Source organism: Balaenoptera musculus, chromosome 11 (assembly GCF_009873245.2).
Source record: "Balaenoptera musculus isolate JJ_BM4_2016_0621 chromosome 11, mBalMus1.pri.v3, whole genome shotgun sequence".
NCBI classification, from domain to species: Eukaryota; Metazoa; Chordata; class Mammalia; order Artiodactyla; family Balaenopteridae; genus Balaenoptera; species Balaenoptera musculus.
In genome coordinates, this window is record NC_045795.1 from 19,207,497 (window position 1) to 19,220,948 (window position 13,452).

At 40.4% G+C, this 13,452-nt stretch overlaps 1 protein-coding gene across 1 annotated transcript in view; it reads right to left on the reverse strand.

The window, feature by feature from the left end:
• The window catches only part of DCDC2 (doublecortin domain containing 2), a 159,840-nt gene that overhangs the window by 89,324 nt on the left and 57,064 nt on the right, over positions 1 to 13,452 (reverse strand). The window contains exon 7 of the mRNA XM_036870594.1: positions 6,766 to 6,928. Within this exon, the coding sequence (XP_036726489.1) occupies positions 6,766 to 6,928 (163 nt within the window). The remainder of the gene's footprint in view (positions 1 to 6,765; positions 6,929 to 13,452) is intronic.

The window sequence follows — 13,452 nt, forward strand, 5'->3', positions numbered from 1 at the left end:
GCTCTGGCCGACACCAAGAATTTGACCTGGGGCAGCTCTGCATCCCTGGGCAGCAGGGTAACTCGAGTTCCTGGCATTCAATATGGAACTTCTATTTCTTTTCCCACCAGAAACATGACGGTATGCTGCAGCTACCTCCATGGCACCACGAGTACAATGTGAGAATTAAGACGCATTATGGCTTACATAGAACTGTACGGGCTACTTGTACGGAAAATGTGATGCAATTACCAAAATACCTACTTAAAACAAATTTCTGCAATAAAATCTTCCAAAGGTTTGGAAATATCTACACAATTCAACAGCTCACAAACTTCTCCTTTTGAAAACAGAGTATCTTCACATCCCAACCCTCAGCCAAATGAAAAATAGCCCCCAAAAGAAGTTTACGGCCTCAACCTGACATCAGCTGGAAAAGAATGCCTTTCTCACAATGCTGCTCCATCCAATGTACAAAGTGTGTAAGAGGGCAGGATATGAAAAGAATCTTTTCTAAAAAGGGCTAGGATCTTACTCCTCTCAGACTGAGATAAACATCTTACTGGTATTCAGCCAGCCTCTAATTTTTCAATATCTCAGCTGAAAGTGAAAGTATATACAGGCATACCTCATTTTATTGCGCTTTGCAGATATTGCACTTTTTACAAACTGAAGGTTAGTGGCAACCCTGCGTTGTCAGATGATGGTTAGCATTTTTTCGTCAATAAAGTATTTTTTAATTAAGGCATATACATTGGATTTTTTTAGACATAATGGTATTGCACCTTTAGTAGACTACAGTATTATGTAAACATAACTTTTATATGCACTGAGAAATCAAAATATTTGTGTGACTTGCTTTATTGTGTTATTTGCTTCATTGTGGTAGTCTGGAACAAAACCCACAATTGCTCCAAAGTATGCCTGTATTCCTAAACTAATTTTTATTACTAGAATTTTAATAGCACAATAAAACTTCAAGGGATTACTAAGACCCCTTGCTGTACTAGATTTTGTGTATAATATGTCATTCTAAAAAGGGTTATTGAGGCATGGGAAAGTGCTTATTTTACAAATTTTTATCATACTGGTACTCGTCATAGTCAAATTGGACCCATATTCCACAATACACATAGCCACTGAGATGGGAAGTTAAGATCAAGGAAGGAATAGAAAACCTGTATTTCCCCGTTATGTGGTGAGTATGGTGGAAACAGACACCAAGGAATCATAAATCTTTCCTCTGCTTATCAAAAAAAACCAGTGCCCTGCTTTGTGAAGTCATCTTGGTGCCTTCTTATATACTTTCCTCCGGTACATGACATCCTTAGTGGGTGAGACTTGGGAAAGCACATTCGGAAAACATGCTTCCTGTTTTTATCTTGAGTCTCTTGTGACTGCGAACCATGCAAGTGCCTGAGCTGGTTCGTCAGCTGAACCAAAGAAGCTCAAGTTTCCATGTCCCCTGATCTGACTCTGAGGATGGACCACAGTAATGCTTCATGCTTGGGGCGATGCAGCAAACCATGTGCAGTTTGTAGCTATTAGAAAAATTCAAGAAAAAAATTCAAGTCACCCAGCAAGGTCATAATATTCAGACACCCTTTCCCGGCACTGCACCTACTCCCTATCATTCATCAGGAGTCTAAACATCACACGTTCCTTGGAAACAATCAGTGAACGATACTGGGAGCAAGCTAGGAACTGCATCAAGGGTACTAATCCGTGTGTGCACACGTGCACGCCCACACGTGGAAACAGAAAGAGAATCACATCCTTCAAAATAAAACAAGTCTTGGGAATTCACTGGCGGTCCAGTGGTTAGGACTCTGCCCTTTCACTGCAGGGGGCACGGGTTTGAAAAGAAAACAGGTCTTGTTTTTGCTTACATTTTAATACTCTGCTTTTAAAAAGTATTTTTAATTATCAATACCACATAAACCATAGCGATAACAGACCAGGATATTTTCTCTACAGTTTTCCCAATATTCTAAGGAGCCCTAAACCCACTATACTTCCTGTGTTCCAAGGGGTCTAAAAAACACTAATTTTTTTTCATGTAAAATATTATTAAAAATATCAACAAATACAATCAATCCCAAAATACTATACAATATTTCAAAGCAATCATCATTACAACTTTGCTCAGAGAGGAGAGAATAGCTAGGTAACAGCCTCTAAAACCTATCTCAAGGCACCACTCAGGTCGAAAGTGCACGGAAAACATACGCTGGTCAGTTAAGCTGGCATTTAAATGCAGCACTAAAAATGCATTTCACGCCCAACTTCATCAATCACCAACCAATCTTACTTTGCATCTTGGCTACCAAAAGAAAATGGGATTTGTTTCCCTGAAGAAATATGTCACTGCTCTGCTTGAATTATTAAGCTTTATTATTACACAGAGAAAGTGAGTCGGAAAAAAAGAAGAAACAAGAAAAAGAAATAAAATTAGACCCAGGTTGCCATCTACAGACTGTTATCAGCACTGCTCACTCATGAAGCATTAGACATCAGAGTATCAGTAAATATCAGCAGTAAAATAAAAGGATAAATGTATGACTACAATCGTAATGATAAAAATCAAGACAGCCTACAAAGTCTCCTTTTTTCTAATTAACATGAGAACACTAAAGAACACTGATCAAAAATTTGCATAATTTAACATATGCTAGAAAGAAATCAGCGATATGCATCCTAACTCTTAAAATTTAACTTAGAAATAAAATTGAATAGATTACTTAATGCCAAATTTAAAATATTTTTAAGCAGCAAAAACTGTTTCATCTCTATAATCAAATTCTTGCATTTTTTATGCCATATTTGTATATACTGAGAAATGATCACCACAGTAAGTCTAGTCAACATCTGTCCCCACACATGGTTACAAAAAGCTTTTTCTTGTAATAACTTTTAAGCTCTACTCTCAGCAACTTTCAAATGTGCAATACAGTATTAAATTCTTGCACTTTTGACTCACTGACTCACCATACACCTTCCCTTTCATTTTGCTTCAAGTCCTTATTGCTTTTCCCTTTCTAAGGAATAAGAGCCCTCTGGAGGCATGAATGTCCAAAATCGCGCACTTGGTTCTAATTACTAAAACAGATGTCATTAAAGCAAAAAGCAACTGCAATAATAAATGAATATGGAGGCTAAAGGAGTAATAAAAAAGAAAGAGAGATAAAGACAGATACCTTTGATAACATAACATAGAAAATTTCTATAGCCAAAGACATCTGGAGGCAGATCTGATAAGGAGAAATAGCTCAATTTTCAAAAGTAGGGATTTAAGCTAATATCCTTAAACTTATCAAGTGATGATTTAATCTCATAAACTACACAAAACCTTTTTTTCATTTTCCCTGGGAAAATTGTTTTTGGAAGCCAAGATTCATTTTCCAGGTCATATGTTCTCTCCATCAAGATGAAAAGATACAAAATGCTTCGTCTAAACTCATATATGCTTCTAGATCTGTGGTATAAGCCTCTTATTGGGAAAAAAAAAAAATTCCCTAAACCTTCATGTGAAAGACAGCAGCCGTAGTTCTATGTTAACACTGAGATACAGCAGTGAAAAACCTATCATCTGCACATTATAAAACCAGATTGCAAAATGTACACTTAACATGGGCAATTAAAACTGCAGGATTCTCTAAAGACACAGTAAGAACAGCTGAGGGCTTCTACCTTTTCTTAGCACTTTAAAAATGTGACTTGTTTCCGTGGTCAACATGTTTTTGTTACTTTGACCCCCACAGATACAACTATTGTTGAAAATTATTTGTGAATTTCTATAAAAACAAAAACGCTGATGGGGGGGTGGTGGTGGGATGAATTGGGAGATTGGGATTGACATACATACACTAATATGTATAATATAGATAACCAATAAGAACCTGCTGTATAAAAAATAAAATAAAATAAAATTCAAAAAGAGAGAAAAAAAAAGTAAGTAAAAAGAGTGGATATATGTATATGTATAACTGATAAACTTTGCTGTACAGCAGAAACTAATGCAACATTGTAAATCAACTATACTCTAATAAAAGTTTTTTAAAAAACACTGATAATTCGACTTTTTAATAAAGTTTACTTTCCTGTGAAACATGGAAATGCTGATTCAGCCTCTTGTGTTCCCAAGTTTCCACGAATGAAATAACCTGAAGAGATGATGGTCCCCTTTCTTTTGAGGAACAACTACTGAATCTAAAGACTTTCAGAAAATATATTGGGGGCTTCCCTGGTGACGCAGTGGTTGAGAATCTGCCTGCTAATGCAGAGGACACGGGTTCGAGCCCTGGTCTGGGAAGATCCCACATGCTGCGGAGCAACTGGGCCCGTGAGCCACAATTACTGAGCCTGCACATCTGGAGCCTGAGCTCCACAACAAGAGAGGCCACGACAGTGAGAGGCCTGTGCACCGCGATGAAGAGTGGCCCCCACTTGCCACAACTAGAGAAAGCCCTCGCACAGAAATGAAGACCCAACACAGCCAAAAATAAATAAACAAATAAATAAATTAATTAAAAAAAAATATTGGAAGTAGGAGCTGGTATTTTTATAAGCTAATAAGAGCCTCGCAGAAAATAAAAAAGTAGCATTTTATAAAAGCCTTTAATCAAAAATAATTCAGGAAGAGTTTAACATGAGTCCTGTTTCTTAGTGGGTTTTAAAGTATTACAGAGACTTATCTATTTTGTAACTTCCATCATTCATCCATCAATATTTATTAAGCGTCTCATCTGTCAGACCTGTGCTAATTGTTGGGGACTGAAAAAAAAAAACCAGTAAGACATAGCTCACAGCCTTGGGAATTTCACAATCTAGTATATACTGATTAAAATAAACCCTCTATTATTTTTTTTAAATATTTATTTATTTATTTGGCTGCACTGGGTCTTCGTTGTGGCATGCGGGACCTAGTTCCCTGACCAGGGATCAAACCCAGGTCTCCTGCATTGGGAACGCTAAGTCTTAACCACTGGACCACCAGGTTAGTCCCAACCCTCTATTATTTTTAATGTTCATGGCATGGCATGCTTTTCCAGGCTAGCTTTTTCCTTTGGTGCCTACCATACAACAAGCATTCAATAAACATCCTTTGACTGCACTTTACTGGCCTCCCTGTTTCAGGGTCACCGGAAAGGATTGCACAAACTTAAAGATAAAAGCAAAACTTTGAAGATAAATCTTAATATGAGCCCACATGTTGCAGAATGTTAATGGGGCTAAAAGAAGTTAAGTGACTTGCCGGAAGTCAAGAGCAGAACTGGGACAAGAATCTAGGACTCTCAACTTCCAGCTAATCTCCACCATTTAAATCTCTGAAGATTTTAAAACCCCTCCACCTTCTTCTCTATGGAATTGGCTCCTTTCATTTCACCTGTTCTTTTAACTTAGTCTCACACATCTTTCTTCTGAAACTTTAATCATCTGAGCAGCGTCTTCTAAACACTCACACAAGTTCATGCTGTCTCCTCAACTGTGAAGCCCACTTGAGCTGTAATTCTAATGTGACACTTCATACGGACTTTGAAGTGAGCTGGAGCTCCCAGCTGGAAGCCAAGCTCTGACCATGAATCTGAAACTTGATCCCATTCATCCTTTTCCAGGGCAGCCTGGCATGTCTTCCAGTGGGGGTAAGTGGATCCCAGGGGGAGGGAGAAGCCGTCACTCCTCCAGCCTTGTCCCAGCCAGCCCCCCCGCCCACAGCATCACTCCATCCTCGTGCGCTCGCCCCACTGAGACCACGCTCCGAGTGAAGCCAAAAAGAGCTTGTCTTCACAAAAAACTAACATGAAAAATTCACAATTCTGACGGCACTCATCCTTAGTTTATCACTTTTATCTTGAAATCTTGTACTAATGCAAAATGTTTTAAATTATTTTATACCGTCTCTCGCCTGGTCATGCAAGACACATAACTAACTTGGTACATATTGTTTATTGGTAAAGTTGTGTGTGTGTGTGTTCTCTTGGGTATCAGTAAAATCGGTGAAACATCTTTTTGGAAAAAGTGATCTGTGACTAAAAGCAATTCGTAATGAATGTGAACAAGGGTTGTAGACACACAAATAAGAGAGATCAACAGCGGTTGGCAAAAATGTTAATCGAGCCCTTTTAGCTGGAACACAGGATGGTAAAAGTTACCTTTTCCAATACGACCACTCAAGACATATTTTACCTCAAAACACATGTCCTTGGGACTTCCCTGGTGGCGCAGTGGTTAAGAATCCGCCTGCCAATGCATGGGACTCGGGTTCAATCCCTGATCCAGGAAGATCCCACATGCCGTGGAGCAACTAAACCCATGCGCCACAACTACTGAGCCTGCGTTCTAGAGCCCCCAAGCCACAACTACTGAGCCCGTGTGCCACGACTACTGAAGCCCGCGCGCCTAGAGCCCACGCTCTACAACAAGAGAAGCCACTGCAATGAGAAGCCCACGCACCACAATGAAGAGTAGCCCCCGCTCGCCACAACTAGAGAAAGTCCGTGCGCAGCAACAAAGACACAAAGCAGCCAAAAAAAAATTTTTTTGATAAAAAATTTAAAAAACACGTGTCCTCGTAGCAGAATCTCTAATTACAAATAGAAATTAAGCATGAAAAACAGCAGGATCTCTCACACGCAGAAAGTCTTCTTTGCAAACTCTCATATAGGACAATAAGGAGTCTTTTCTGTAGGCCCAGGAAAACAAATGGATCTATTTACAAATTAAAATTGTATCACAGCCTTAAGATAAGGATAATCAATAATAACAATATAATAACAACAAACTTACCACTGTTTGGAATTGTCTGCGGCGAACTCTTTAACTTTACATTCTGTTTCCCTTTCGTGGGTTTTTCTGAATTCACATCTTCTTTTTTCCCTTTCCTCTTTGGGGGCTGAGGAGATGAGTTGTCGCTGGATCCGACTGTTGACTTAGATTGGCGATCATTTCCCTACGTGGCAAAAGATTAGACCCTTACTATCAGCTGATGAACTCCCTAAGCGATTACTACTCAGTACAAGTCACTCACTAGTGGTAAAAAGGGCAGGGGCGGGAGATGGGGGTATTGTACTGATTCTGCTGCTGTCCACTACCTACATTAACTCTTCTTGGTGACAGAGGAAGGGTCTACCAGAGGAAGGAGAATAAAAATAACAGCACTTGACAACTGTTGAGTACTTAACTGTACCAGGTGTTCTATGAAATTGTCTCACTCAATCCTCATAACCTGAGAGACAGGTACTGTTATCACCCCATTATATAGACAAGCAAATAAGGCTTAGTGGTTAAGCCTGCCCAAGGTCAGACAGCCAGCAAGGAGCAGAGCGGGTCCGCTGTCTTAACCTTCCTCTCCCTCCTGCACCTTTCAGAAGAATCAGCAGCCAGCTATTGGATGACGAATAATGACAAACCCGTTTGATCAGTTAATCTAGAAATACCTTCTTAACTGGTCGTCACCATGAGAGTATCAGTATCATCATACAAGCACTGTGCTTGTAGAAATCCCCTGATATTGACTCATCTGTTGGTGACTGCCATGGTCTCTATGAATCACAAATCCAGAGCAACACAGACACAAGCAGCTCAAGACCACATGTCCTTCATTCCTGCAAGGCGGCCCCCAATGATCACACCTTTGGTGGTTGCCTCTGATTCCCGTGTGCCTCTTGAAACGAAGACCTTGCATCTGCGAAGTGAGCTTCTCAGCATGAAGGTGAGGTTGAGTTCAGTGGCTCCTGTCACTGGCCCACATACAGCTCCTGGGGAGCCGCATAAGAATCCCTACAGTGGTGGCTACTGTACCCAAGGAACAGCTGTGCCGATACTCAGCCACTGCTTGGCCATTGCAAGAAACACCCTCCTAACAAGACAGCCTTGGCCTTCAGATGCTCAGGTGCTACACTTACCTGAGTGTGTAAGGTGTGAGGCTGCAGGTAGTAGAAAGAATGCACGTTTCAGAGAGCCAAAATACCTGTCTCAGAGCCACTGCACTGCCACTAACCACCTATGGGACCTTGGGGTAACTAACTCCTACCTTCTTTGAGCCTGGATCCTTATCAATTGAATGGGGTTGATGTGCCTGCCGTTAGGTCTATCATTAGGATGAAATGGTAACGTTTATAAAGTAATGAGTACAGTGCCTGGCATGTAGTTTTGTTCAAAGACTATCTGAGTGCTTCCTTCAAGAGCAGAGAGTTAATATCTTTTTCTTAAAAATCACACCAAACTCATACCATATTGGGTGCAATCTTTATGCAACATCTGTACTATGCTAGTATCTGAAAATAAGTGTAGCAATATTAAACAAACAAATCTGCCTAGAAACCTACTATAACTGCCCATTTTAAACATTTATATATTCAGTCATCTAGAAGCATTTAAATAGATTTAGCTATCACCCAATTAAGAATAGAAAAATTCACAGCCTTACAAATGAAGTTATTTATGCTATTTTGTCATAGCCTACAAGAAAATGAATTATGCATAAATTTATTAACATTATGAAAACTTGTCCAAACCTATAACACTTTTTTGCATAATTTAATTTCCTATTCCAACTGCAATTTAAACATACAGTTTCCATTTAATTATTGCATTAACTGCAACCAGAGTTGGGTTTTTTTCTTTCCTTTTCTTTAATGATTCTTCCTCACAAGGCCATAAACTGCCAGGCAGGAAAAATGGCTAATGTGATTATAGTAGAGATTCCAAAACCATCATGTGAGAAGAAACCATCCGCCAGGTCTCACATTCTAGTCTATTTTCAAACAAGTCTATTCATCCCAAGATTCTAAAACTTTAAAAGCCTTGAATGAGAGGAGTAACCCTTCTAGCAAGCCTACTAGAATGTTCAGAGATGCTGTTGAACTTTCAAGGACTGAAATGAAACTTAAAGAATGAGAAACTCTGGATCTCAGCATAATAGTTTTTTACTGCTCTCTGGGAAAACTCTTATTCACAAAGGGGTAAAACAAGGGAGAAGCAGATGCCCCATCCTGGAGTGTCTGGGGATTCATATTATTTTAAAAATCAACTCTGTTGTTGAATATACAGGAAGTTCTGATTTACTACACCTCTGTTAGGGACACTCAAAAGGGCAATTTGGAAGCATCAAGAAAGACTAGTTGATTCCAATAACTATATGAGGCATGGCTTTGGTAACTGACACTCATGCGTTCAAATATTGATTAATGACTAACCGCCAGGCACTTGGTGAGTAAGAACTAAATTAAACTGAGAAAAAAGGAAGAACTGTTTTGTAATTAGAAGATGGGAAAGAATTTAAATGCTTTTCTTTTTAAAAAAGAAAACATGTCGTATAGCACAGGGAACTCTACTCAATATTCTGTAATAACCTAAATGGGAAAAGAATCTGAAAAAGAATAGACATATGTATATGTATAACTGAATCACTTTGCTGTACACGTGAAACTAATACAACATTATAAATCAACTCTACTGCAATATAAAATAAAAATTAGAAAAAGAAAATATTGACTCATCTAAAAAAATAAAATAGATATATAATAAATACAAAGATATAAATAAATTATATAATATAAATTATATATACTCATTTATTTACACAGTTAATTATATAAATTATAGATAATATGTAAAAAATTACAGAGAAAGGGAAGGGCAAAGGAATGGAGAGATGGATTTTCCTTTCTTTTCTGAGACTTCTGCATGTGACTCATAACTTGGATACATCGATAGTCATTGCTATTCGTGGGGCAAAGGGAACAGGGGAGTTTTGCCATCTCATGAGAGCTATGCTAGTTGATAAAACAGTATTACTAAGTACCTCTTGTGTGCTAAATACTCATAACCATAAATATTTACCAAATGTATAGATAGGTATTATTATCACTATTTTACAGATAAAGGAATTAACTTTCTCAGGGTTACCCAGGTCTGATTTTTCTGCTACACTGAACCTTCCTAATACCCAAGACACTAGAAACAGTTATTATATAGAATGGTTCCCTAAAAAAGCTACCTGGAAGTAATAGATTACGACTTTTTCCCAAAGCGGAAGAAATCAAGAAGCAGCCAAATTTTACAGCGTGTCCCATGCAAAAACTAGACCCCATGTGACACTTCAACCACTGTCCTGCCTTTGCCTCACACACATACCAAAATATCTGATAGGAATAGCAAACCTCTGGCCCAAACAAACAAAAAACTAAAAAGAGCCCTTCGATCACCCCTCACTCTACTGAAACTGGGATTTTTTTCAGTAATTCCCTAGGTTCTTTGCAACAAGATCCAATCAACTCAGGTTTCTTCATTACCAAGGTAGACTCATTTTCAGCCCCCATGAACATGTGTCAAAGACATACGAGCCATAAAGCATCAAGTTTAAAATAATTTTGTTAGAGATTTGCCGCACACAGCAGCCTTCACAGTGTGTGTATTTCAGCGATGCACCCAGGAGACCTTCTGAGCAGGGGACCAAACCCAGACTTAGGCTGGCATTTCTCTCACTGTGCATCTAGTGATGGGAAGTGTGAGAAACCCTTTTATCCAAATTGGCATCCGTTTCCCAAAAGGCAAAATGGAATTTGGGAAGCATCTGGAATTGACCTTGCTTCACCGTGACTTTGATCATGCCGTTTTCTTACCAAAACCTCAGCAATTACAATATTTGAACCTGTAAATTGCTGATCACAAGATACATCAGCCACGTGGTAATAAGGACAACTAAAGACAATTTAACGTCGTCTTTGGCTCTTTCAAATACGTCCCTGATTTTACATCTCTTCCACTAGAGGGTGCTTGGATTCCGTGTGGTGAGACTTCGCAGCTAGAGAACAGCCTCCCGCCGGTGGGTTAATTTTTCAAACTTAATAGGACTTCAGAGGATTCACTTATATCTTCCTTTTGTTTTCAAGGCTAGAATCACAAGGTAAAATTATTCTCAAGATGCTCATTTCTGTGACTCCCCAGTCTGAACAGGGGTAACTTCTGGCATTCCCTGGCTGTTTTGAAAGGGTCTGGTGGACCCCCAGAACCCCCAGCCCCCGTTACCCACACTCCCTACCACAAGGGTGGGGCCTCGCGGACACGTCACCCCTGCACAGCAGGGTCCTCTATGCAGACTATGGCAGCTTTCTCTATCTCTCTCTTTTTTTTTTTGAAGTTCTATCAGGCCCCCACCCACACTCTCCTTCATGCTGCAATACAGCCATTCCTAGAAGGCGGTGTGGAGAAATGATTTCTTAAAAATCCAGTTCTGTGTCCCCTTTGATTTGCATCACAAGTTTGGGGATGTCTTCCCTTTGATTGGACAGTAGTTCCAAAAGTCTGAAGCCTGCTCACCCATAGTCCCATTCACTCACAGCCCCACTCAGTGTCAAGCGGTTAACGATCTTAAAAACACGTGCATTCTCCAGGGAACCAATTAATTAAAGGAAAGGAGCAAACTGATATATACACTACCAAATGTAAAATAGATAGCTAGTGGGAAGCAGCCGCATAGCACAGGGAGATCAGCTCGGTGCTTTGTGACCACCTAGAGGGGTGGGATGGGGAGGGTGGGATGGGGAGGGTGGGAGGGAGAGAGATGCAAGAGGGAAGAGATATGGGAACATATGTATATGTATAACTGATTCACTTTGTCATAAAGCAGAAACTAACACACCATTGTAAAGCAATTATACTTCAATAAAGATGTTTTAAAAAAAAACAAAAAAAAAATAAGTTTGTGCTTTTGGAACGCCTGACATAGAATATTCTCTCTGTGCGGCTCACAGCACTCACTCACACATCCACTAGACGGGTTTCCTGAGAACCTACTGTGTGCCCAGCGGGTTACTCCCCTCAGCTGAATATAACCTCCTAAAGGAGGCCCACCCTGGCCACCCAAAGGATACTGCACCCTCTCTCACTTTCTCTTTCCATATCCTCACGCATTTCTGTTCAAGCTTATCCCTGATTAATATCACACGTGTATTTGTCTTTTTCCTCCTCCAGAATGGAAGCTTCATACATTTACAGTTTTCTCTGGAATCTCTGCCTCCCCTTCCCCACAAGCGCTAAAACAGTGCTCGGGACATAATATGAACTCAATAAACGGCTATTGGATGAACGGGTCAATCAGTGACGGCAGTTACAATATGCTCCAAGAAGTAGGATAGATGTCCATCTGCCCTGCTGCCTCCTGTCCAAGTCACCTGCATCACTCACCTGGACGCCAGACGTCCCACTGCCTCCTGCTTCTGTTCTTGCCCCACCCCCTTCTCTGTAGACAACACAGCCAGAAAGATCCCTTAAAACTGCAAATCAAATGATACCACTCTCTGCTTGTATCCCTCAAACGATGTCCTGGTAAGGGATAAAATCCAAACTCCACGCATGGCCTACACGATCGGGCCCTGCCCGCCCCTCCAATTTAATCGCAGACCACTCCAGCCTTCTTTCTGCCCCACTCCTTTACGCCAAGCTCTTTACCAAGGGCCCTTGTGACTGTTTCTCCTGCGCCCACCTCATATGACTGGCTCCTCTACATCATTAAGGTCCCAATCTCAGAGAATCTTATATCAATTAGTGTCCTAATTAGTGCCCACATTTTATTGTCCTCATAGTACTTATCACCATCTGAAATTGTTTATATATTTGTTTATTATTTATTTATTTTATTTATTTTTGGCTGTGTCGGGTCTTAGTTGCAGCTCACAGGATCTTCGTTGAGGCACGTGAGATCTTTTGTTGCGGCGCGTGGGTTCTTTGTTGCGGCCTGCAGGCTTCTCTCTAGTTGTGGCATGCGGGTTTTCTCTTCTCTAGTTGTGGCGCCCGGGCCCCAGGGCACGTAGTTTGTGGCACACGGGCTCTAGTTGAGGCGCGCGAGCTCAGTAGTTGTGGCGCACCGTCTTGGCTGCCCCACGGCATGCAGGATCCTAGTTCCCTGATCAGGGATCGAACCCACGTCCCCTGCATTGGAAGGTGGATTCTTTACCACTGGACCACCAGGGAAGTCCCTATATTTGTTTAGAGATTGATAGTCTGTCTACCCCCATTCTTCCACCCTCCCTACTCCCACACAGATACAGGCACTAGAACAAAAGTTCCTTGAGGTCTGAAACCTTGTCTGTCTGTTCATTAATCTATGCCAGTTGCTTGGAGCAATTCCTGGCACTCAGTAAGTGCTCACTAAACACACGTTGGATGGATGGCTAGATGAGCAGATGAATGGATGGATGAATCTATAGAATGCTTAGGGAGCATTATGGAAAGAGAGGTACACTCTGCTGTCAATGTATTTTTCTAAGTCATAGTATGGCAATATAATTTTGAGTCGTTGCTGTGTATGAGATGGAAATTCATCTCAAAATATAACTTGGAGTCTTCAAAGGCCACTTCCTCAAAGAGGTCTTTTCCTGACACACATACCTAAGTTCTCCTTTTATCTTCTTGCGTATTGTTCTATACTTTTCCTTCATTTTAGTCACACTTTGTAATTACATATTGCTT